The following is a 26,472-nucleotide window of genomic DNA, read 5'->3' on the forward strand; positions in this document are numbered from 1 at the left end:
CATTAGTCTATTTGTGATATGCTTTCTTCCCAGCCCTCCTGAGTTCAGTTTAACACAGTGAAGCCGATCATATACAAGGGGTTTTTTAACGTGATCACTAAGGATTTCAAAGTAAAACATATTTTTAACCCATACACTTAAACTAGAGAACACTGGCCAAATGACTTGTATGTGATCCTTTCAAGGGACTCGAGTTGCTGGATGATGCTGGCATCACCCCTGTGAAATCACAGTTTCTACTGCCACAAGCGTGATTTCACATTACCACGGCACCAATCCCTTCTTCAAAAACACTGATAATGATGTGCATGCTGACATCGTTCACTGAAGGAAACCCATTAACTCACCTTACGAGAAATTAGGTTGGACCCTGTAAAACATTTCACTACATAAAGTTATTAAAACATATGTTTAACTAAGTGTGGTCTGATGCAGTTTTAAATGGTGATGCATAAATACATTCTTTCGAGTGAAGGAAGTCCTGCAACAACTGCAAAATTCATTTGCAAAAACTCATGGGTAAATGCTTCTTCAAGAATTTGAGTAAATGAGAATGCATCACATCTAGAAAAACCCAAAAGAATGCCTAATGCTTCTAAACTAAGAGCTTAGTAATTCACAGTTTTCAGCACAATTCAAAAGGTCAAATATCTCTTTTTCTAAATACCAAGTCAGAGAGAGAGAGAGAGATGGGGCTTTGCGACCAAGGCAGCCTGGCTCCCCGCAGCAGCGTCTGAGCTTGTGTCTGCCGAGACCACCTTGTGTGACAGTGGGCAGGGAGGCAGGCCTGTGTCACTGCAGGTGGCTTCTGGCTGCATGTACTTCTTTTTTTGGAGACCTAGCATGTGACATCTCTGATCACAGGAGTGCTTCTTGTGCTTCCACTTGCAACCGGCTCAGTTGGGAGAATTTATGAGGACACTATGTACCTGCAATGAAAAAAAAAAAAAAAGATAACATACCAGGTAGGTTTTACACATATCAAAATTTGTCTCTGAAATCACCCTATACACACACTGTAAATGGGAAAATGAACGCCGTTTTGTTTGCTTAGTATGGAAAGCCCCAGAAAACCCCGTGCATCATGTACCTAAGTAAGTAACCTGACTGAAATTGAGTTATAGGTGGAATATGAAATGCTGGAAAGATCTACAAAACCATGCTTTTAATCTGCAAAGTGTTATCAACTGTCTAGGATGGGAATAATGTGATGCAGAGTCATCTTTTGTTTGCTCAAATTTACAAGAGACCATTGAATGGAGAGCAACACTTGTTTGTCAGTAAAAGCCTGGGTGCCCTGTCTTGCCTCACTTTGGGGAAACAAGGAACAGCAGAGGTCACTTGTCATGTCCAATCTTATGTTCCAGGGACCTGCCTCAAAGGTTTTGGTCTAGAAAGTTCTTAGATAACATGATTTGGTTGTGTAGGAGATGCACTGATTTCACCGAGTGCAAATATCTTCCTTATACAGGACAGTGAATCATGGCTGCAGCCTCTCCTAAACAGACCAGCTGAGGGTTTGTTGAACCTGTAAAACAGCTTGCTTGGAGAGAAGCAGGTTAATGTTCTCCTTTTATCTGGGGAGGGGAAAATAGGTATATTACAAGTCCGATTTAGTGCAGGTTTCACTGAGAAAAATGGAAACTTCTTGATCAGTCTCAGCAGAGGGTGTTACCCAAACTTTTGTTCTACATCTGCAAAATCTTTCCAGCACCTGATCAGCACATGAAGCTGAGTACTTCTCTGCCATTAATACATGCGCTAAATGAGGACCTTAAGAAATCATTCCCAAATTGTTCTTAAAATTAAACAACCTGAAGTTAAAGAGATACAAGAAATGCCCGTGGTTTTCATTTTCCCACTTGCTCTAAACCAAAACCAAAAAAGTGTTGCACTTGCAAGTTCTCTTGGCAATCATGAAAGCAATGTATTTGTAAGGAAACCAGAGATTCTTAGCTTTATAATGATATGAGCTGGAGGGAAATCACAAGTTATCTCACCATGCATGCTGGTATTGCAAGAACTGACCACATCATCTCTGTTTTGGTTCAAAGTAAATTAACTGTGAACGGCACTGAGGAAGGATGCAAATAGGGAACTGATTTGGCAGAAATCTGGCAAGATGATCTGTAAAGTTCACACTGTTCTTTTGCTTCTGTTCCCACCGTTGGGGCAAAAATGCCATTGTTGTCAGTGACGCTTACTTAATAAATGGCATGTGGCAGAAAAATAACAGTGTGTGCAGCCACCCATATTCTGGTCTGGAGATTTATCTGCCTGGAGACTCTCAGGGCAGTGAAACTGCTTGTGTGAAGTGGGTAGGTTAAGTTGTACTTATTACTTTGCTTCTAGGGAGAATTAAGCCAAGTCTAATTAAAGTCACTCAAATCCAGAACGTGTGTGCTTGGGTTCATGAAGGAGAGACCAAAGGACTGGAAGATCGGTTGCATCAGAGGCTTTGCCCATGGGGATGTCTTTACCCTACTGCAGTTAACATATCTCTCCCAAAGCTGAATTGCCTTAAATTATGCCAAGGGCCAAACTACCCATTTGCCAGCTGGGAGTAATTTGTGCTTGAGCGCCAGAGGCTACACCTGTGATTTCACACCTACACTTTCCTTAGCAGGTCCCCCACATCTGTTTTCCTACCTGGGGGTCCAGGAGGCAAGAGATCACACACTGTACAGCAGTATCACCACATAGAAACCTACACCTGTTTCAGGAAGAGCTTCAGGATGACAACTAATTATTAAAGGCATGCAAACACCTTCAATGGGGATTTTGCAGTTGAGTGTGGAGCACCCTGGGCTCCCTCTGCTTGGAAATGGATGCCACACTGCAGCACGGTGCCAAGTGACAACTGACCCAAAACCAAAACCTAGGCCAAATCATTGTTTTTTCCATAATTGGAACTGAGACTGGACTGCAATTTGGAAATTTTCTTGAAGTGTGAGTCAAATAGCATTGGTCACAGCTGAACATCATCCACCATTTAAGTAAAACCCCATGGTGCTCAGACTTCCTGCAGAGAGGGGAATTTAAATCACTGTAATTTGCATGCCAGCTTGCTAGGAAGAAGACACAAGATGTGCAAGTTCATATATTTATTAACCACTTCTCATTGCCTTCGTCTTCAAAATCTTTCCTGCCACACTATTCTAGATGGTTGTCACGTAAGATGTGCCACCAGCAGGGACTTTATGTGACTGCCTGAGGTCCTGCCCTGAGTCTCCCCAGTTTCTGTGGAAGGAATAGCCTGACCTTTCCTGTTGAAGGTGGTGTACTTTAATTTTGCTCCATTTTGCCCCTGCTTGCTTGAAGCCTTGGTAGGCAGCCATGGGGAACTGTGCCTGTGGGCCAGCTTGGAGCAGACAGGACTAGACCTGGCTCTTCAGCCCTGTCTCATCCTCCCCAGGGAACTCCCCAGAGTGACCCAGTTCTTGTTTGGGGATATTTTTTGTGTGGTTTCTGAAGGACACAGCCATGCTGGAAGCAGCCTCTGATTTGCCCTGTGCTAGATGATGCACATGAGCAGAAAAATGATGGTATGAGAGGTCTTTCCTTTGCTATTGAAAGAGCTTACCAAGAAAAAAAAAAACAAAACAAAAAAAAACCAAAAAAAATAGAAGATTGCCATCTGTGTTCAAGCCACCTAAATCATGCAAACCACAGAGAAAACAGCCTGTGACAGGTCTAATTAGGTTGGGGTCCTGGGAGCACACACCCACCTCAGCCTACAAAAGCCCAAAAGTTAATTGTGGGTGCAAAGAGCAAACACCGTGTACAGCTGTGTGACTTCTGGGTGCAACGTCCGGGCTGGCCCCCCTGCAGTGACACTCCTGGTGAGTCCCCTCCTTCGCTATTCATGTCTGTCTGTCCCATATGCAGCCTCCATGGAAAGGAAAGTGAATTACAAATTGCCTCCCCCCTTTTTTTTTTTTTTTTTAAAAGCTCATTTGCCATTGAACTCACCAAGTTATAATGATCTTTTTGATTGCAATTTAAGGTAGGTCTAATGGCTAAAAGAAAAATAACAAAAAAGAGCCCCCTGGGGAGGGGTGCAGAGCTGCACCCTTCAGCAGATACTACAGTGATGTTTTGGCAACAGGGACCAGGGAGAAATCAGTAGTTCACTGCCTGCCTGCTGCTTGCCACAGTCCTCTCTGGGTTGTACATGGCAGGTCTCAGCTTGATAGCTCAGTTTTGAGCTGTTGTGATGGGGATGAGGCTTTGCTGGTCTGAGATTCCAACTCTCTAAGCAGTTTCTGAAGTGAGGAGTCGCAGCAGGTGGAGCGCAGCAGGACAGACATTGCTGCACAGCTGGGATGAGTCACGCACTTAGCACAGCAATTCCTGAAACTGTGTTTCCTCCCGCCTCCAAATAAGCAGGAAGGGATCAAACTAATTTTGATTAATAAGCAGCTCCTCCTCATCTCAAGGGACAGCTTGTTGTCAACTTTTAGCATGCTGTGAACTCACTGTAGAAAAAATCAGGTGCTGGCTAGAACATCTGAAAGCTCGCTGTATCTAACCCCACATTATTACTATTAATACAACCCGTATGAGCACAGCAGTAATGAAACAGCAAAACCCCAGCACGAGGCAGCCACTGTGGCTAGCATGGGGCCTCCTCTGCGCTACTTTGCTCCTCAGACAGTAGGAATCCAGCTTGGCTTTCAGCTGTCCCCGTATTTGCTGTGATGTGCGTAAGGCTGCCTGTGATGAGGGGGCCCAGGTGGATGTACCTTCGCTGCCTGCACCTGGTGCAGTCGGTCACCCCTGTGGCCCCCCGCTGTGCCCACACTGGATGGGGACAGGGATGGTGACAAAGAAAACCCCTTGTGGGGCTGCCTGCCGCCAGAGACTTTGCTGTATTGAAGCACACCTGAGAGAGCAGCGTTTTCCACTTGTTTCAGCAGCCTTGTCCAACATCATTTGTACATGCATGCCTATGACTGGTCTTAATTTCTGTATCTTAGTATTTACAGGCGGTATATCTGATTTATGGGTATCATACAGTTGGTTTCTTTCCATCTGCTTGCATATTTTTACTGGCATAAATTCTCCATCAAGATGTAGCATTAGTATGCTCTGGCTATTTACTCCTTGGTTGTCTGCTCTGAAAAGAAATAAAATAAAAATATTTTTTGAGTTTTGTGCATCACAAATTCAACTAGTATGCACAGGGTACAGGTGGCATTGTTAAAAGCCAGGTACTAAATTTATACTTGTACTTGAAACTCCAGGGACCAGCATAATGCTGGGTGTAGTTCTGTGTCTTGTTAGAAAACCTAAGAACTAAGAGCACATATTTATGACTGGTTTTAGTTCTTCAATCTATTTTTAAACAAATACTCTATGTCTAGACTAAGGTTCTTTTACTGCATAGATCTCATGCTGCCAAACTTGCTCCTAAATAATTCAGAATCATTAAACTTGCTTCAAGAAGATAAAAAATGGAAGAATTCACTCCCAGTCTCTGCTTTCTGAACACAATTAATTTCTAAACAACTGCATTAAATGTTTTTGACCTCATTCCAAAACCCTGCAAATATTTGCTACAAGTGTTCGCTTCAGAACCAAGAGTGGGCAAAGGGATCAAAGGCAGTTTGGGCTGGAGGGTGACACAAATAGAGATGAGGCTGCAAACACACTCGCTATCCCTAAAAGTAGCTGCTTACAGTAAACTGGCTTTGCTGATGAACTTGCTAGCACAGCAACCTTAACGCAGGCTGGGGAGGCAAACTGCACACTGCATCAGTTTGAGCCCCAATGGTACCGGTGAAAGTGTTTTTAATCAGGTGCAGTGAGAGGTTTGGCTCTGTAAGGCAAACTCTCAGTTGCGTGACCCACTTTTGAAGGTGCCGACGTCCAGAGGAAAGGTCTGTGCAAACTGAAGATCCATGGTGGAGCTGATGGGACCCACCTCACGTTGTCTCCAGGCTTCATCCACAGGCACTAGCACAGGCAAGCTGGTGCAGAACGTGTTGAATACCTAGGAGTGTGTGACTCACGTCGAGCCCACCAGCCTCAGCTACCTTTTGTAGTGATAGGCTGATATGAAAAGGAATCTGCAGCAGGAAAACCCAGTATTTTCTTGCTTACCGGGGCATAACGATCTGCTCTGCAGCCCAACAGCAGTAAACATCATGCTTAAACTCACAGATAAGAAAGAGATGTTGAAGACAGAGATTGTCAGTTGCTGGAGAGGATGTAAATATTTTAACACTGTAAACTACCACTGAAGGCAGGTACTTTTCCTTGTTAGTTGCTAGACAGTTTAAGAGACACATTTAATTTATTCTGGAGTATTTTGGAAGACATGGTGCTTTCAGATTACTTTCTTTTTTAATGTGCACAGTGGGGAGTCTACACCTTATTAAAGATGAGATCGCAGTGACTCTAGTGTATCAAAGGATTTAATCAGCAGAGTGCCATAGAGAAGCTAAAGGCCTAATGTAGGCTAAATAGAAGTTTGCAAAATGGAGACAGCTAAATAAAGCAGTGACATCAATTTATGTGTGATGTGTTCATCTCCCAGCCAGACTCATTTCAAAGGGTTGAGATTTTTATTAGAAGAAGAAGGAAAACAGTCATAGTTCAAAGCTGTTTCAAATATGGGTTTTTTTCTCCCCATCTTTCCAGGTTACGGAGCCTCCTTCAAGACTGAGTAAAGATCTGTCTGAAGATGACAATTGCAAATGTAGTTAGTATACAGCAGTAATCTGTTTTTCTTTTTCCCCTCTTTGCCTTCATGAGTTTTCTGCCTCTCTCAAGCCAATGGTGCCATCCCACCATAGCAGTAACACAAAACCTTCTTCCCCTCCCTCTTTCCAAGTTGGGGATTTTGCATTTTGCTATGTATTTGAAGTGGCCAAGCCAGCAGTGTTTTGAATGACCTCACAGAGAATGTTCTCATCACCTGCCATTTTAATAACAAGTTGGCTAGAGGTGGTGAACTGCTCTTTTGTGAAGAGTTTGTTACTTAACAGGTTATTTTTTTAAGTCTCTGCAGTGCGACACACTTCAAGCAGTCTGAAACGCACTGTGTTTTGCTGGCAGCCTTTGCACTTACCCAACTAAAATGGAATATATTGGGGATCTTCAACTGCATCTGGTGGAGAGGGACAAATTTATGCTTTACTAAGACACCCCTCAACACAAATTTACCTGATGTCCCATTGCAGGACAACCACCCTGGCAAGACCAGCCTGGATTACTACAGGAATGACAGCATGGTGCTGTCCCTGTATGGAAACCTGGTAAACGACACAGACTTCCTGTGTGACAAGAGTCAGGTCAGGCAGTTTGCTCGAGCCTTCTTGCCGGTGCTTTTCTGGCTAATCTTCATTGTGGGAACAGTGGGAAATGCCTTGGTTGTGCTCGTCTACTGCAAATACCGCTTCAGGAGGAGCATGATGGATCGGTACCTGCTGCACCTGGCCATTGCAGACCTGATCCTTCTCTTCACCCTCCCTTTCTGGGCCAAGGCTGCCTCTGATGGCTGGATCTTCAAGAACTTCATGTGCAAAGTCATCAACAGTATGTATAAGATCAACTTCTATGGCTGCAGCTTGTTTCTAACCTGCATTAGCTTTGACAGGTACATCACTATTGTCCAGGCGATGAAAACTAAAGCTTCTAAGAAAAGGTGGCTCCTGCACAGCAAACTCATGTGCTTGGCTGTCTGGCTGACATCCGTGAGCCTGTGCATCCCAGAAATCATGTACAGCCAAAGCATGCAGGTGGGGGATGTAACAGTTTGCAAAATTACATACCCACCAAATATCAGCATGAACTTCAGAGTTACTGTCCTGGCCTTCAAAGTCACAATAGGATTCTTCCTCCCGCTTCTTGTCATGGTTATTTGTTATGCCCTTATCATCAATACCCTCCTGCAAGCTAAAAGATCCCAAAAGCAGAAATCACTGAAGATCATCACTGTGATCATCACTGCTTTTGTCCTCTCTCAGTTCCCGTACAATATTGTTTTGCTGGTCAAAACCATCAACACCTATGCCAGGGTGGTGTACAGCTGTCAGGCTGCCAACCAGATGGACATCGGGCTGCAGGTCACCCAGAGCATCGCTTTCCTCCACAGCTGCCTCAACCCCTTCCTCTATGTCTTTGCTGGCGAGAGGTTCAGGATGGCTCTGGGCAGGATGCTGCAGAGCAGTGTCTGCTGCCGGACCGGGGACCGAAAGCAGTGCTCCCCTGCCTGTGACAGCCAGGAGCACAGCTCAAACTGGTCCTTTGCCATGCTGGGCAGGCGGCGAGTGAGGAGCTCCCTGACCCTCAGCACTCACTTGACCTCCTCTGTTATGCCACCCTCTTGCCAAGACCTCTTGTAAGTTAGTCCCACCCCATTCCCCTCTGGAGGAGGACCAGTCTCTTTGGAAACCATCTATAGACCCCAAAGACTGTCCCAGAGGAGTGGGGAGGGCTGGGGGCTCCTTGAGTGCCCTGCCACATGGACTCAACTGGGGCTTGCTGGCTGAAAGGAAGGGGAATCTCTGGCACAGGGTAGCAAAATAAAGCCATACATGGATCCACACTTGTTGTAAGCAGAACTGATAGAGGACAAAAGCTATCTTTGTAGCAGCTGTAAATACCCAACCCATCTGCGGCTCAGACCACAGCCTGAAATAACAAGCCTCGCAGGGAGTCAATAAACCCAGCTATGGCAGCAACAGGCAGGTGAAGCAGGATGAAACACCCATCCTGTGAAGCAGCAGGAGGGGATTCAGCCCTCAGTTGCTGCCCAGCCAGGGTCTCCTGTGGAGGTGGCTGGACCTGGGAACCCTGCCTGCTCCTACACCAGATTGTCTCCCCTGCAAAGCAGAACAGCCTTTACCTCCTACACTGGTTTACTGCAGTAGGCAAATGTGCCTGGGCAGATGCAGCTCTGTTTTGCTGCACAGGTTGTTCTTCTTACAAAGGAAAGCCAATCATTCATATTTATAAAGTGGTCGTTGCAGAATTAGATCTATCTTTCGCATTTATTTTAGCTGTGTGATGTAAGGTGAAATTGGATACAATTTATTTGCTATGGCTTCTATTTTGATACTGGAAACAAATCACACTTCGTAATAAAAATTCAAGGTCATCAGAGCTGCTGAGTTGTATCCCAGGGATATTTGCCATATGGTGCAAAGCTGCTGGAAAGCAGAAGGCAAAAACCAAACTCATGGTTCAACAGAATGATGGCTATGTGCTGATATCTTTGCTAACAGTGAGAAAAAATGTATTTAGTGTGGGGCCAGTAAGACAGAGAGTAATTACGTACCAAACCTAACGTTAATGAAATTTGTATTGAGACTTCAGGTTGGTGAAGGCAGCAGTTTCCAAAAGTGGCATGCTGTAACACACCCTGCAAATTCTATAGGGCTTTTGGCATGCTGGTGTTGGTGCTGTAACAGTGCCCAAGGCTGCAGAGTGCTGAGTGGCCATTCCACCTCACTCGTCCCTTCCTGGTGACATGGAATCGCCTGTCCTGCCCAACTGCAGCTTGAACCTCCCAGTCTTCAACTGCAAGCCATAGTGCTCAGGAGGCTGTATTTTAAATAGTCACATTTAACCTGTTTTGCCTCCTGGTAATTATTTCTTGCAGGAAGAAAAAGTTTTCATTGTGCATTAATAGATAAAGTATGTCAATAAACATGAGCTTTCTGCAAGGTTTGGCGCTGCTTCTCTGGCTAACGGGGTACCTCTGAGCAGATGAGATTCTACTGTTAAATACATTTACCAGGACTTTTAAATACTTTTTTACCTTTTCTTAGGGGAAAAAATTGTGAAAGATGTATGTATTTTTTACTACATGTGTAAGAAGGGTTTGGGTTTTTTTTGTGATTTGTATCAAGCTCAATGCAACTGAAAGCTGAAACTCTGTTAAATAAAGGCAGTGCCACATACAGCAAGGGGATGAACTGGCTGTTTCTTGCCCACACGTCCTTCCCAGGTTTGGATCCATATGCATAACCTGTTTCCACTGACAGGATTTACCCCTCCCAAAGAAGGCCAAAGAAAAACTTTGCTAAAGGGTTTACTTCACATGTCTAACCCTTGGGGTGTGGAAACTGCAGCTGAGGACCCCACAGGCACCGGAGCAGGTTTCAGCTCCCAAGGCGAGGGGGTGGGGTGCAGTTTTGGGAGGGAGAGAGGTTTTTAAGGGTGTGCGAGGAGGCAGCACACCAGGGCAGATGCTTCCTTGCTTCAGATGAGCCCCACCACCCCTTCCCAGGGCTGAGGGTGGTCCCACCCAGAGAGTCCTCCCGGCCCAAAAAAGAGCCCTCAAGTCGTGCAAACAAACAAGCATGCAAACCTTAGCTGCTGCTGACCCGTGATCCTGCTTGGTGGCCTCGAGCTCCTCTTCCCTGCACAGTGTCCCACTGGCCACAGGAACTTGAATTCTGGGGCCTTCTCAACAAAGGTAAAAGCTTCTTTGCTCTACGAAACGTGGTGGGAAATTTTCATGCTTGGTCGATGAGTGAAACTGTCTAGTGTGGTGAAACGGTGATGAACTTTCAGCAGTTTGGGGCAGCAGGGTCATCCCCAGGTCACACACGTCCCACTCTGAGTCAGGCTGTTCTCTGTTGCTTTGCTGGAGGGAGCCTGGGCAGCTCCCCCCAGGGTGTGTTTTCGCTGTGGGGTCTGTTCCACCAGGGCTGCCTGTGGTCCAGCAATGTTTGGTGGCTTCCCAGGCTGCTGGTCCCTCCTGAAATTCCAGGGAAGCTGCTTCCCTGCAGCCCCTCCAGCTGCAGCCTCATCCCTGGTAGGGTCCCTCACTGCTGGCCACCACACAGCAGGGACTTGGTCACGGAGGTGTCTGCTGGTGGCCTCTGCAGCACAGCTCCTGCAGCCAAGCCCTCACGGGGCTCCTCTGTCCCTCTGCCCCGAGGTTTCAGCTGGATTTATCCCACTGAAATTCCTCTTGTACCTCCCTAGGGTAGCCCCCAGCCTTCAGCTGATGCTGTCTCTCTGGAGGGTGGGTTTCCCTGAAGGCGAGCGTATTGCTTCCTGTGGGTCATGGGTCACTGCCTGTGCCTTACCCACAGCTCCAGCAGGACAGTCACTGAGCTGCTGTTGCAAGTCTCAATGAGAAGCTTGAGATCTTACATGGTTCCTGTCTTTAGGTCCCTCTCTAAGGCTGTTTTTTTACCCAGATGTTCCCAGGTTTTGGTTGCAGTTTCCTTTGCTGTCCCTTTTTTCAGGAGTAGCTCAGCTTGTCTCTGTCCGCTGGCCTAACACACCCAAACTATGCAAAGGCTGGGAGCTGTGCCAAGTGGGGACTGCCACGGCAGTAGCTTCAGGTTGTCATCGACTTGCTATGGTGAAGGGCTCGGAGGTAGCCATGACTGCAGTGCAGGCAGTAACACAGCACAGCACCAGCCTGCTTGTGGTACAAGAGGAGGAAGTTGGGAGAGCCGAAACTTTCACTCTCTGCAGGCAAACCTGCCTAACCGATGCCCACTCATGCCTGAAACAGAGAACTGCTTTATAGAAGTGTCTCTTCCAGAGAGCAGAAAAATAATGGAAAGGTGTGAAAGAACAGTGGTTAAACTGCAAGCATCACTGAAGTGATAATAGATAAAGTAGCCCAGGTGTAGTCGTTCCAAAGCCAGAAACATCAATCTGAGTTCAGTATGTGCAAACTCACCACTTCCAGGTATGATCTGGATTGATTATCCATCACTTAACTGACCAGACACTGTAGTCCCAGTGCCTTTGAGTACTGCCTGATTTTTCCAAGCCTCCTGGGCCACATACATTTTTGAACCTTATATTTGGACTTCAAAGCATCCTTGTGTCATTTCAAGGACCAATGGAAAAGATACTACTGTCTTGTGGCAGCTTCACATGGTCCCCACAGCAGAATGTCATACTGGGTGTGCCAAGGCCAATTCTTGGGGCACAGGCCAAGAAACAGGTAGGTTAAGACCCTAGGGTTGGGAGATCCTTGCCCCTAGCACCAAAGAAGGGAGGAGATATTGTCCAGTATGGCCAAACATGGATTACTGGAGATGTACACAAAGGCTTTCAACAGCTACAGCCTCCTCTGCAGAGCTGTTGTACAGCAAGGTATGGTCACTTACACATATAGTGCAGGTCCCTTGTCTGGGGGCTAGGCTTCGCTGGAGACTGTCCTGTCTCTGAGCAGGGAGCACGGGCTGGTGCTGGTGCTGCTGCTGTGGGAGCGTGGGGACAGGAAGCGTCACAGCCTCCACCCCAGCAGGAAACTCCTGTGAGAGAAATAACGAAAAAAGAAGCAACAGCTGGTTGTGATGGAGGCTGTTGTCCTCCTGACCCCATTTGGATAACCCCGGCACCTCAGACGAGCCTATGTGTTTACCATGTACCTCAGAGCTGAGACTACATCTGCAAACTCAAAAGGCAACACATGAAGAGTGCCTGCAACCCACACAGTGCTTCTTGCCCTCCCCCAGCCACAAGAGGTAACCCAGGCGTTCAGAGCCGGCCAGGACCTGTGGAAAACCAGATGGGATCCCTAAGCTGAAGGACAGCGCTGGTCGGTGTCGGGTGTGACAGTGAGTGTAAGTGCTGTCCCTGAGGCTGCTTTGTTTTTACCTCCGAGGGGAAGCACATGCGGGTGAAGGTGCTTCTCAGCCATGGGGCTCTGCTCTTGCTGGAGGAGGCCTGGCCACTCCAAGCCACCAGGACACTGACATTTCCTCTGGCTTAGAGACTGTCTCACTGTGTACTTCTTTAAGAATGTCCGCTGCTGCTCTGTTGGACTGTACAGACACGGCCTTTCTCCACCAGCATGACAAACCATTTTCTGTTTTCCTTGTTCTGTAAAATTTCTTCCTGCTTAGATCATACAATTGTCTGATTTACCTTCCACACAAAGCTATCTCTACAAGGCAGAAAAGTGACACACATTATCAATGATACAGACTTTTATTTTTTTTAATTCCTGAGGTTAAAAAAGGGGAAAAAAAAAAGCATCAAGAAATATTCCAGTATACAACCCTCTACACCTGTGTAACTGTACAGACGCTGTTATACATAAACCTATTTTTCCCCTATCTGCAGCATGAAATTTGATGTGAACGGGGTCTGCAATTCTTTGGCAGTTAAGACCAAAAGATGCTTCTGAACAAGTTACAATCTCAGAGATCGAGCATAGTTAAAACTATAGTGCAATTTCAATTTTAAAAGATGAGCAAAGTCAGGCTTTTGGAGCTTTGCTATTTTGCAACGTGGTACACTCTTGTGCAATACATCTCAGTGATTTTTCATAAAGCAACATTGAGAAACGTTGAGTAAAGCAACACTGTCATTTTCTTAAAGCAACTATGTTCTTTCCTATGTATAAATCACTGTATAACAAAAAATATTACCCTCCATTGTTTCAACACCTAGAAAAAACATCCAATTGCTTATACTGATCACAATGTATACTCTCTTTGTCCCATGAGTGTGATATCCTCTTAAATTAATTTCAGAACGATTTTAAATATTTGTTTTCCCTTAACTGCATTGCTGTGGATAATAAAAGGCTGAACTCAAGAAATCACCTGACTGCCTGTAAATAAACTGATTTATCAGTGTCCCTGGCACAGCTCACATGAACAAGAGCTTTATGAATGGCAGCAAAAGGTGCTTGAATGAAAGTACTCTTGTACAAACCTACACTTGAGCTAAGTCCTGGGTTTCCATGGATCCAGCAATAAACCGTCTGGGACATTCAAGCAAAGGTTATTTACTGTCTTCTCTGCACAGCCTCTGAGGTGTAAAACATTCCCTTTTAAGTGACATGATGGTATTTGTGTTCTTGAACAATTCCTGTCTACTTGTTGTACCTCACCAGTTTGAGCATATTCTCTTCTGAACACTCTCCTCTCCTCTCTTCTCAAACACTCTCCTTGGTTAGAAGCAAACCTTTTATTTTCTACAGGTTCTGGCTCTCACACTCAGTTCTCTTTCAGAGAGAAAACCAGCAATAAAACTACTGTCATGGGGCAGGAAAACCTGAAGAAAAGGTACCACAAAGACACAAATGTTAAATAAAAACAATCCAGTGTTTTTCTTGCAGTCCTCCCAAACATATGCTTCAGCCAGCCTCAGGACTGTCTATGTGAAAGACTGGAAGGGAAACTTCTGGCTTACTAGATGGAGCCAATTACTTTAAGAGTTATACAAACAGTGGCTTAAAAATATTTGCCACAGGATGAAAAAAAACCTGGGATGCAGAGAGGAAATCCAGAAGCAAGTCTTTTCAAATAACACTGAAGGGAGATATTTCAAACACTTCTGAGCAGAACTGTCGTATTTTGGCCTAAGATGCTTGACAGTGTCCCTTTACCTTACATTTGGCATTTTAAGAAAGATACTCTAATAAGATTAGTATTCTAACTAAAACAACAGCAAAATGCTTTTAAAAACCACACCTAAAAGCTTAAAGGAAAACTGCAGCAGACTTCAGTAACAGCTCAGTGAAACTGGATAGCATATGGTACACAGTACTCCATTTTTAAGGAATAAATAAACTTTTCTTACCTAACTAAATATAAAACATAGCTTCAACACTGAAATATGCTATAATTCATGAACTGATCTGTGTGCTGTTTATTGCCTGTTTATTGCCCACTTCAGCCTCTTGTCCATCTCATTTTCACACAGCCAGGTAAGGGTTTAACAGCATCGCAGCCTGTTCCCTCGGGAGGGGAAGTAAACCGGCTCGCACCTTCCACTGACCCCTCTGCCTGACAGCAGCTGGGGAGCACACCACCAATACTGGGAAGACGCATCTGAAGGGAAGGGGAAAGCTACCACTGAGCCAGACATCCTAGGTGAAAAGGCCACAGGATTTCAGCTTGACACCACCCAGACAGCAACTTGCTCTGTCAGAAATCCCTGTACACACAACCTAAAACCTAGGTGCTCCATGAAGGGCAGTCATTCTTTCACAATCTTTTTCAACGTTACTGTATTTATAACAGTGTTAACTGGAATGAATTATTAGAACCTTTAGCTTTATCTGCAGTACTTTTTTCTTTCCTGTAATGAGAAATTTCCCTCTACCTCAGTTGCTACTACATAAATATTCAACATTTGTCTTGTGATCTCCATCTTTTAAACAGCCACCTTTTGCTGTAGAAGGAGATCTCCTATGGGTAATGGATTGGACCAGCAACACATAAACACCAGCCGGACTCTCCTGACGTCCTTCCATAGTCAAGCAGATCCCTCCAATTCCCTGCTCCTGTTTTTAGGTTTCCAAGTTTGCCCCTACACTTTCTTCCCCCTCTCCTAAATCATCTACTTCAGCTTGTGCCTGCCCTTTTTTCTTCCTTCCTCTCATTTTTACTTTCTGTTTCCCACCATGACCCCTGCATAGCTACAGCTACCACCAAGAGTCTACAGGGCTCCCAGCAGGCTGAGCTGGTCTGCTACCACCTGCTGCACTAGAACCTTCCAGGTCTGAGATTTCCTTGGGAGAACATTAACATTAGAAATCAGACACATCTAAAATGACAAGGAGGACTGGCTGAGAGAAAGAGGTTTTTTCCCTTCTCCTGCCAAAATGTTTTGCCTTTCTATCAGAAGACAGGAAATTTTAAAGAGAAAAATCTGCTTTCAGATATTTTGATGAAAAGTTGAAATTCTATATAGAAAGCAGATGGTTTGCATGGAAATTTTGTATAAATGAGAAGCCAGTCTTCCTTAAAAGGCAGTGTTTACAGCCGGCTTGGTTCCCAAATCCAAGATGGAAAGCTAGCAGTTGGCTAGGGCAACTGCAAGGGTTAGGAAAGGGACAGAATACGCTAACACCAGGTGGAGAGCTCATCGGGGCTGGATATGCATTCCGTTTTGGATGAGCTTCGGATGGACCAATTCAAACATTATTGCTACCTTCCACATGGTCTAGAAGAGTGAGACACTGCTGACCTCCTCAGAAACTGTGCTTTCCTGTGAATGCTGATGTGCTTTCCTGTGAATGACTAAGGTGCTAAAGCAGGAAAAACGAATGCTCCTCTTCCTAATCTTATTCTACATATGATACTCCTGATTCTGCCGCTGGTACTCACCATAAGAGCTGGTTTCAGTGGATGAACTTAGAGAGTACAGTGAGCAAAAGTGAAAGGAGTTGTTGCTTTGTGTTGTAATTGGTATTCAGTACCAAAGCATTTGTAAAAGCCAGTTAAGACTTACCAAATCTTAGCCCAAAATGTAAAAAACCCCTATGTTTGCTGTTTATAAAACCTGGAAAAGATAAAAAATTCTAGATGGATTACAATATATGCTTGTGAAGATTGAAATATTGCATAGCTGTTCTGACTGTAAGAGCATTAGAGCAGAGGTTATGTTTACCCCCCGAAGAGGATAACAAAAATATGCATTTTTCTTTAAGTTTCCTTTTGAAGGATATTTTTGGAAGAAAAGTAATAAAATTTTCAGTAGAGAATTTCAGTTTGCATTTAGATACCTCACACCTATTTTTCTCCCCACTGAAAAAATCTGATCGAAACATTATTTGACCTGTTAAATCAAACCACATGGCTTTTGAGCAATCTGTACACAGTACAGAACCATTAGTGTTCCTAAAAAGGCTTCTGTTTTTTAGTGTATACATGTTCTCTAAGTGCATTATAGCGATTGCATAGTTTCAAAGTCTTCAAACACAGTGGTAATCACGCATACATGTACATAAATAATAGCATTTCTTAAAAATGTAATTAAAAATAACACAGTATATTCAAGGCTATGGAAAATCACTTCCATCATAGATGACCGGTCGTTCAACAGCCAAGTGATAAAACACTCTTTTTGAGATAAACCTGTCAAGAAACAAAAGAGAGCAAGATAATCACATTAGCTGAAGTCAGCTAGACAGGAAGCCTTAGAAGTATATTCAACCTTTCAGTTTATACTCAGGAAAAAAAAAAAAGACTGGCATTTAAAAAGAAGTATGCCTGTGCAAGGGCTGTCAGGTCTGTTGTTAATAAAATGACAATCCTGGCTAAACCATTTTGGAAAGAGTCACAAATTACTTGTTTGCTTCTGTTTACCTTCTCAGAGGTTGTGACAGAAGAGTGGAATTCTGCTATGGGAGTAACAAAAAACCCAACAAGAACAAGAACCAAAATTCAGGCAGAAGATCTTTGGGCAAGCCAGGACCAATTTCACATACTTATTTCTGAATGGCATGGTACATCTGATCACTTCCATCATCTGTAAACCCAAGCTTATTTCACCTTTTCTGCTCACCTAGAGAATGTGTTGTCAAATATCAGTGTATAGATTCCAGAGTTTCTGACTTTCACCTGTCCTCTGATAGTTTCCTTATGAGAGTTGCAGCGGGTCATAGGAATAAGAACCTGAAATTCAATAAAAATCAAAATGAAACTTGCTATTTGCCCCATAAACTGACATTTACCTTCAGAAAAATATTTAGACTTGAGCCATGCTGAAACTACCAAAGTGCATATGTGCCTGCAAAACTATTTATTTTCACTGACTAGCATTAAAAATACACCCAAACTAAAGTCTCACAGTGAGACATCTGTTTTCCTTTGACAACCTCTTTATGGCATTAAGCTATGGCTATAAATCTCTGCTTCAGAGATAGAATCAAATCCTGATCTTTTTAATGTTAATCTAAGCAAGTTACCAACATCAACGGTGATACATTAAGTCTATACAAATATATCTAAGAGCAGGATTATCTAAATACATCTTTGAATATATGCTTTTATACTCTCTGTATTAAAAAATAAACTTTCTTAGCAAATCTTGATTGTTTATCTAAGTTTACAGCAAAACTTTGTGTAACGATAAAACACTAGCAGAGACAGTTTTCAGAACAGCAGCTCATGTAGATCAAGGATGACCCTATAAAACCCCAACTTACATCAAACAGATATATCAAGACAGAAGTGACATTCACTCTTCCTTCAGCCTTCAGTTGAAGAAAAAAGGAGATTTCACATGGAATTAGTTACCCTGGAGTGAATTAACGCATGCTAAACAAATGTTTTATTCCTCCAGTGAAATCACAGCCCTAGGGCTCCCCCTACCACAGTAGGTTAAACCAGCAGCTGCCTTGTCTTCATTAAAATGAGCTGAGTAAAATAGATTCACTTAATCCATAATCCTCATGAAATATGGAACGTGCGTATAAAAACTGGTGCCTTGGGCACTGGCAACATGATTTTGCACACCACCAAGGCACTTAAACATATGCTTCACTGTAAGAAATACAGGTAACCCAATTAATGTATCTGTCTCCTTGTGGCCTCTGTTTAAGAGCCTAGCAAAATCAGTCTAAAGCAACTTACAAATTAAGTAATATTGAGGAGGGAAAAAGGAAGAATTTTGAAGGCTTGGACTTTTATTTTTGCTTAATAATAGTGAGTGAATTTCAGATGCGACCAATAGAAGCCACAGTGATTAACAACTCAACTTTTTCAGGCAACATTAAATAATTAAAGATGTAGCTCTGCCTTCAGAACTGTAGCTTAACTGAAGAAAGAAGTCTTTAATGCAGCTGGCACTCTTGTGGACTCCTTCGGCTGATTCCTCTAGGTGGCTCACTGTAGTGGACTACAATCTCTAAGGTAGTGAGGAAACAAAGGCCTTACTTTGCACTGATCCAGTGGTGTGTCTTCGGATTCTTGGTAGACAACACTGAAGGATATGCTTTTAGGGTCTGATGAAAAGATCCAGCTAATTGTTAGCCCCATCTCTGTAACAGTGATGGGAATGATACTGTAGGTGCTGGATTTAATGAACAGTTCTCTGTTACTTTCCCCGAAATTTAAGATCTCTTCCACTGTAAGAGGTAATTTGATCCTGTGTGGAAGAAAAATACAATTACTTGAAATTATCCAATGTAACTACTCAGACAGAAACAATAATAATTTCTTTTTATTTTCCATCTATTTGAGGTAGACCCCACACCAGACCTGCACGGGTCCACAAAATGCAGGAAAATTCAGCCTTGGATAAAAGCAAGAACTACGGAAAAGATGGATGATACCAAGCACTTTCACTGCTCCGGATGTTATTCACATACTTATTTCATTTTGCCGAGAAAAAAAAAACTAGTGCTTGAATAAAGCTTTTTAAGAGTTTATGAGTAAAAAAAGTCTGCTGCCCTCTACTGTTCAAATTAGTCATCTGATTTACTCACCTTCCTAGATATCATTTGTACAGGAAATAAGGATCAGCTGTACAGAGGGGACAGATGGGTAGAATGTAAACAGCAGCTCTGTCTAGAGCCTCTGAAGCTCCTAATGCTACAGCTTGGTCTGTAAGCAAGCTGCATAAAAACTGACTCAAAGTACTTCCAATTAAAAAGGAAGTTCTTAGCACCCAGCTGATCCTGTCATGAAGAATTATATTAGCCTGACTCATTCTGATATCTATTTCAGACTGCAAAAAGTGGGGGCCTTAAACAGGAGAATGCTGCTTGCTTTCTTTGGGGGAAACCTATCATTTTTAAGAGCTGAGGACCTCACCTACATTACCCTAGCTAAAACTGAACTAACAAATCATTCTTTAGGCCAAATAAATTGTTTCCCAAGCAATGAGCTCACAGTACAACACAGCACTGTGATATGTTTGTTGGTAGCTATCAAAGATCAGCACATTTACCAGAAGACATCATATAGTCACCATGACGAAGGAGTTCAGTTTCCAACCATGACTACACAGTGGTTAGCAATCACAGCTGATTTATTATAACTATTGTACTCTAGCTAGAGACAAAGCTTTACATTAAGTTTTGCTTACCTTGTTACTTTTCCCTCTTAGCTGAAGTAACTGCTGGGGTGTCTCAGGTGATCTTTGATTTTAATAAACTAACCATCACTCTTAATTTTACCCTACAGCCCAGCTATGATTTTAGTTACTGTTTCATTTGCCTGGTTCTCTGAACAGCAGCAACAGTGTTGAAACTGACTAATTTATCTCTCTGCAGTCAAAAGTTGAAAACCTTCCCTGTAACTAAGACAAAATGTCAAAGCTAGGCTTAAGGAGAGAGTGAGCAAAGGGGAATTTCTTCAAGTAACAAGCATTTTCATGCATTATATTCCCTTATTAGCTGAGCAAGAAAACATGCTGTATCAATACTGCACATAGCTATTAATTTCTGAGAAGGATACATGCAGAGAATTGTGTGCACATGGTTCAGAGAGGTTGAGAAGAGGCTCAGCTGAACATTTCATGCTATGGCATATATCAATCAGAGCAGGCAAGACAGTTTCTGTGAAGCAGTAGGTAGGGGCTACCAATAAATAATAGGTACATGCTTCAAAAAGGCCACGAATTCCTTTCCTGTGCCAAAGGTCTGACTCACACAGCAATCCTTGATTTTCCCTTGCTGTTTCTTCCTGTGACTACTAGAACTACATAGCCTTCTCTCTAAGCCCTCTTCCTGTTCACAGCACCTCCTACAATAAAAACAGGAAGGAGCGTCTGACGTGATGTGGACCCAAATCTTTCTTTCTTATTCCCCACATGCACTAAAATTTTGGAAGACTGAAGAGAGGTTCATTGCTGCTACTCTGTTTAGTTGAGTTACACGCTCTGCTACAAGCAATGAGCTCTTCCAGGAGTCTGCAAGACTTGTGCTCACATAGCTGGTATCTGAGCTCAGCCTTTATTCTTTCAGTCTAGTAGTAATAAAACTGTTCTGCTTACATGATTTCTCCTGACTTCAACAAGCATATCTCAGCATCTTGAGCAACTTGCCACTCTTCTGATTCTTCAAAGGTTGAAGAATTACACGTGCTGTTTCTAGACAAGGAAAAAAAAGAAAGCCATGATTCTCTAAGTAGTATGGGGTGAAATACCATCTGCATGCTCATATCTTCCTAAAATAGAAATATTTTGATAGTCATGAGTCAAATTCTAGAATTTGCACAGTCTGGTGACAAAACTGTCTGGGCAAAACTGCAGCCCCATTCTGCTAATGACTGTGCACAAATGTAAAACTTTTCCTACCCTGGTTTCATGAGCTAAGAGAAATACATACATCCACAACATCTCTTCAGCATTTTTAGATAAATTCCCTACTGAGACACTACCAGGTTTTAAGGATTCTCTGGCAGATGGAAATCTTCATGGAGGGCAAACACAACAAGTAAAACAGTCTGGACTTGCCCTTTAAAGCTTGCACAGGGATAGGACATTTGCCCTGCATTTAATCTGGGAGGTGTTTTACAAACATATCCAGTTCCTTGCTCTGACAATGGTACACAAAACTTATTTTATTGCTGTAGGATCACTACTATGTATCTTCATACAAGAAATACTGGATGTTTCAGTTAGCTACTACAGGATGACAAAGCAGGATGCCTCCTCCCCACCAGGAAAGAATGAGTTTGAGAGTCAGTAAACAAATGCTGATAGTTTCCAACTAATTAGAGCTTCTCTAACTGATACTTTGCTTCTCTGCATCTCACCACTTTGATAACTGAGACAATTAGGCTGTCATTCCCAGAAAAATGCCAAGAATTCTTATATACAGGGAACCAACTCGTTGTTTTCTTCCAAAAAACAGTGGAACTTAATTAAAGTAATATCACTTATATGTGCTTCTGAACCATCAAGTGTAATCATATAGCAAGGGCACAGTTGCCACATTCTGTAGACAAAGTCCCAAAACCAATGCACAGTCTAGCATTTTCTTTTAAACCCTACAGGACCTTGCTCTACAAGCAGCACTGCTGAGTAGAAGAACAGGAGAAAACATCTCCAGGTAACAGCACCTTCAGCTGGTCATTAGCAGTACCTGAATATACGGTGTCAGCACAGGCAACCATGCCTGAATTTAGTGGAGTGACACTATTGGTTGGAAATAGGAAGAATTTACTGTTACGACTGCAAATTAAACTGCACCCACTGTCCACATGTTTCCTGAACTCATAAAACACTGTTATCTGTGGAATTCATGTTCTCTTATTTCTGTAGCTTCTGGGATAACTTTTGACTTCTTCAGAGACACAACTATTGTTAATACACTAAGGAGACAGCTGTGACCTGCAGGGAAGACTCAAAGCTGTGACTCAGTACCGAAACCTGAGCTATAACCAACCTGCCAAATGAAATGTAGGAATGACATAGTACATGTTGGTCCATAAAGGTTAATACAACATCTATGCAAACACTTAGCAAGTGATACAAGTAATTTGTTACCTATCTTTATACAACTAGATAAGAAAATGGATTTTGAAAAAACCCCTAGAAAACTAAACTTGTAAACTTATACATATATTTTGCTTGCACAGTGGGAACAGCAACAGACTTCATGCTGTGATCCACAGACCTCTCCCTTCCCACCACAATAGGAACACACCCTTAATTTCACAGCCTTGAATTCAACAGACCAAGAGAACTACAGGACTACAGGCTTCCCTGAAGTGTCAAACTCCATGATTTATTATGCCATGCTATTAGAGTTCCTTATTTAATCCATTCATTTCACCTTTCTTTTGGGACCCTGAAATGTAAATTAAATCCCAGAACCAGTACATTTTCCATGTTCTCCTCTAACACGTGATTTTCCTTATTCTTGCTGCTGCAACCTAGGATGTGGTTAGGTGGTTAGATTGCCTCTTGGCTAGTCTAACCAATAAATTCACCACACCTACTCACAATAGGCTAAGGGAACACCAAGTCTCCTACTTTGTCTCTGAAATTCAAGTGCATTACAATCACAAAGCAAATTCTCCTTCTCTTTGAGACTACTCCCCGTTGAGACTGCTGGTCTAAACTGAGATCTGGTAGCTTGTGTCTCACCATTTAACTGGAGCTCTTGTCTCCCTGACAGGAGAATTAATTGCATAACCTAATCACACTAGGTGGCAGCATTAAGGATGTTCCTGCAGCTTGCCAGGTCCCCAGCTTACGAATATGCACCTTCTGGTGTATCTATGAAAATCGAGACTTTTTCTCTTATTTTTCTTTTAAAAGTGATATGAAGTGGGCCTGAAAATCAGGAAGAACTAAAGCATGAAAAAGACCAAAGCAAGAAGAGAATCGCTCTAGTTCAGCAAATCCTTGAGACACAGATTGTCAGAGGCTGGTGGAACATTTTGAAGAAGGATTACTTCATGCTTGTCCTGTTCTTATGCTCTTCCTCAGGCATCTGCTGTTAGTCACTGTCCCTCAGCTGGATGGCCTGGTCCACTGTGCCTGTTCTTATATATGGAAAGCATTTCTTACAAATAATACTAAAAATACTGTGATCAACATCATGAATGCCTTAATACAATCCTATAAAGTACATCCGATGCAGATCAAGTGCAGCTTTACCATTTCCTTTCCTTGTCTCAGGTATGCCACCAGCCACTACCTTCCCTTCACCAACTAGGCAGGTGACCTTGTCATAGAAGGATATCAAATTGGCTGATCAATTCTGCCCTCAACAATTTTCTGTTTTCATAAATATCTGAGCTCTGGCAGCTGTAGCTATGCTTCTGAGGTGTTGGCTTCATGTGGCTGAGCAGTAAAATCCCATATACCATCTGTCTGTCAGCATGCAATTATTTCTGAACAGAACTTTGGTCATCCAGGGTCACAACCTTACCAAACTGTGTGAAAGCCAGGAACCTGAAACGGAGGGTGGAGACTTTACACAGCCTCTAACAGCTGCTTAGCCCAGCAAGCACCTCTGCAAATGTCTCTAATGTCAAGAAACAATAGAAGGTTGAAGTGCACCAGTGACTGCCTGGGCCTGCTGTTACCTAGCAGGTCAGACACATTTCAGGCACCCTAACACAGTTATCAACCTTCCTGTCCAGCCCAACAAAGAGAAAGAAGAAAAGAAAGAGGATAGGGAAGAATCAAAGGAAAGGATGCACAGACAGCCCTTAGCATGGGCAAAAAAAGAGGCATGATTTGGGATAGAGCATTGGGAGATACAGAGCTCACTGAGTTTTTAACAGGGTGCAAGACAGTATCTTTCATGTAGGAATGTGTATGGGCAGGAAGGGAATGGAAGGGTCATGGGCAAACCCTGACATATGTAGGGATGAGAAAGCATCTTGCAGACAGCTGATGAAAACAAAATAAATGTATGGACATGAAGATCCACCCCTATGCTGTGGGTGACCTGTATACATAGGAAATCCCAGCCATTTCTCAAAAAAAAAAAAAAAAAAAAAAAGATCCTATATGAAAAAAACCCCTATGAACCTAAAAGGACTCCCCTGCCTTAAAATTGGTTACACTTTATCTGTAAGACCAGAGGCAACTGCTACATACAGAGAAAGCAAGCTAGGGAAACAATCATGACAAAGGGATATTCCTGTGCTCCAAGGGACAACATGCAAAAATTTTTGAGACCTTTTTTAGTACTGTGATATGGAAGGGGTTTGGCAAAGGCTCTAAAATTAAGACAGCTTTCAGTCGTCAGACAAATGCTGCATTTGCAAGAAGTTCAATTAGATTTCAAAATAAACCATTTGGGATTACCAGGTGCTTTCAAGTCCCCTCCCCAGCAGGAGGCAGCAAACAGATGACTATTGGAATCAACATTAGAAATACCAGCAAGGCGCTGCCCCAAAGATCCTAAAACTGTATGGATAACCCCAGATTTTTCAGTTGTGAGGTATTTGCTCCCAAAAATGAGCTGTTTTTTTCTTATATACCTTGGAGTTTTCTCCTTGCACAGTTCTTTGGAGGCTATTACAGGGAAACCGAGGCAGAATTATACGAGAGTAATAGCAGAGGCTGTTTCTGGCTTGGGTTTACACCACTATCCCCCAAGGGCCTTTCAGCAGAGCTGGTGCCCAGCCTGCAGAGCCCAGCCTGTACCTCTTCAGAGGCTGCTCCATCCCAGGAGCCTGCAGATTTCTTGCAGCTGGTGGGGTTTTTGTACACAGGGGGCTTCAGGACTATACAATAAGTGTTCTTTACACTGATCCATCCAGGAATATCAACTAGTCTCTCAACCCTCTCCCTGAGATAAACTCGCACAGCTCACCTCTATTTTTACCATAATTCCTAGGTCACAGTGATAATTCAGTCATGCTAGAATAGGTATACCCCAGGCAAACCAAGGAAAGTTATCCAGTCTTACAAAACTACATGTATGCAGACACACACAGCAGCAGCTATTCCTATACTGGAGAGAGCTTCTTCGAGCAGGCTGTCAAAAAATATTTTATGGAAACACAGTTTATGAAACAAAAGAGGAAACAGGTCAAATTACAGTTAGGCTAGCAAGCTAAAATAAAGTATCTCTGAGTTTCTTTTGATCCTGAATGCATGATAAAGGGTTGAATACCACTGATACTGCAGACCTCTGGTCAAGAGTGTATTAGAAGTTACACAGAAGTGATCCCATGGTAACTCATGTATGGATAAGGGCAAATGGATGTCAGGAGGGTACTGGTCTCAATGGGAAAGCTGACTGAGGAGGCAGCAGTTGCAACGAGGTCACTGTGAACTAGGCTGACAAGACTGGCTCAGATGAGCTCTCCTTAAGACACTTCAAAACCAACTCAACACTTTCTGGTTTTAAGGAATTTAAATGGGCCTCACTGGCAGAAAGGGCTAATTGCTGGCCTTCTGCAGCATGGTGGGAAATTTATCTTTTCTCAAGGCAGACATTCACACCATTTTAGGGTACATATGCTACCACATATCTTAGCCACTGATTTATCATTCTCATGCCCTATTCTGCATTGGAAAATAACTGCTAAAAGCAGGTGGCTGTTGCAACCTATTGGTCATCTGTATGACAGGAACAGTTTGTAAATATTTAGCACCTTGCTGTAGGTTTGTTTCACAGAGACAGAGGAATTGCTACCACATGCAATGAAGCACAAGAGAGAACCAAATTTTAAAAAACATGACAAGGCCTTGCATTTCTTGTGCCAGTAGGGTTATGTCAGATTTCATGTGGGTTTTTTATACACATTTGCAGGTACCAAATTCAAGTACTCAGAGGTACAGAACAGAGTCCCAGAAGCACTCCAGCTACTGTACCACAGACTGCTGCAAACATCTAACTGCACAGCTAGTTTCTCTGAATACTGCCTCCCTCTCTTGCAAAATCCATGAGTAAGGCTATTACTTTTCTACACTAATCACCACTCCTGAAGGTGAGTCTCCAAAGGCTACCAAGAGCAGCAAGGCTCACTAGGGAAGTGAGCATACCTGATAAATACAGCTAGGAAACCACCTGAAAGGTTATGTACACTGCATGCAGCACATTGCTTTATGGGATGTGCAGGTACTGGGCTCCTGCTATGAAGGAATACCACAGAAAAGGTTAAATGAAAGCTACAGCTCACGCTGAGTTGTGGTAGTGGCCAGGCATGTAGTTTAATCACAAGGAGTGCACAAAAGATGTCCTTAATTACAGTCAGAACAAGCAACAGCAGAGTATCACTTCATTGAGCAGTGCCACCAAGGCACCTCCACTTCCCTGCACCCTCCCAAGAGCTGTCTCACAACTATTTCTCTCTCAGATCTTGTATTCATAGGCTTTAAGTC

At 43.2% G+C, this 26,472-nt stretch overlaps 2 protein-coding genes across 4 annotated transcripts in view; one reads left to right on the forward strand and one right to left on the reverse strand.

Moving 5' to 3' along the window:
• The first annotated feature begins 6,606 nt into the window (after positions 1 to 6,606).
• CCR9 (C-C motif chemokine receptor 9) lies at positions 6,607 to 9,803 on the forward strand. Its single transcript, XM_026842615.1, has 2 exons — positions 6,607 to 6,706; positions 7,188 to 9,803. The coding sequence occupies exons 1-2, from the start codon at positions 6,689 to 6,691 to the stop codon at positions 8,349 to 8,351; spliced, it is 1,182 nt and encodes a 393-aa protein (XP_026698416.1). The 5' UTR covers positions 6,607 to 6,688; the 3' UTR covers positions 8,352 to 9,803.
• A 4,048-nt stretch (positions 9,804 to 13,851) lies between these two features.
• FYCO1 (FYVE and coiled-coil domain containing 1) overlaps positions 13,852 to 26,472 on the reverse strand; it is a 51,015-nt gene continuing 38,394 nt past the window's right edge. For all 3 annotated transcript variants that reach the window (XM_026841651.1, XM_026841650.1, XM_026841652.1), the window contains exons 15-18: positions 20,668 to 20,763; positions 18,606 to 18,816; positions 17,233 to 17,342; positions 13,852 to 16,802 (exon numbers count right to left, since the gene is read on the reverse strand). In XM_026841651.1, the coding sequence (XP_026697452.1) occupies positions 16,727 to 16,802; positions 17,233 to 17,342; positions 18,606 to 18,816; positions 20,668 to 20,763 (493 nt within the window). In that variant the 3' untranslated portion in view covers positions 13,852 to 16,726. The remainder of the gene's footprint in view (positions 16,803 to 17,232; positions 17,343 to 18,605; positions 18,817 to 20,667; positions 20,764 to 26,472) is intronic.

This window comes from Athene cunicularia, assembly GCF_003259725.1.
Source record: "Athene cunicularia isolate RWA chromosome 2 unlocalized genomic scaffold, athCun1 chr2_part1, whole genome shotgun sequence".
Classification (NCBI taxonomy): Eukaryota; Metazoa; Chordata; class Aves; order Strigiformes; family Strigidae; genus Athene; species Athene cunicularia.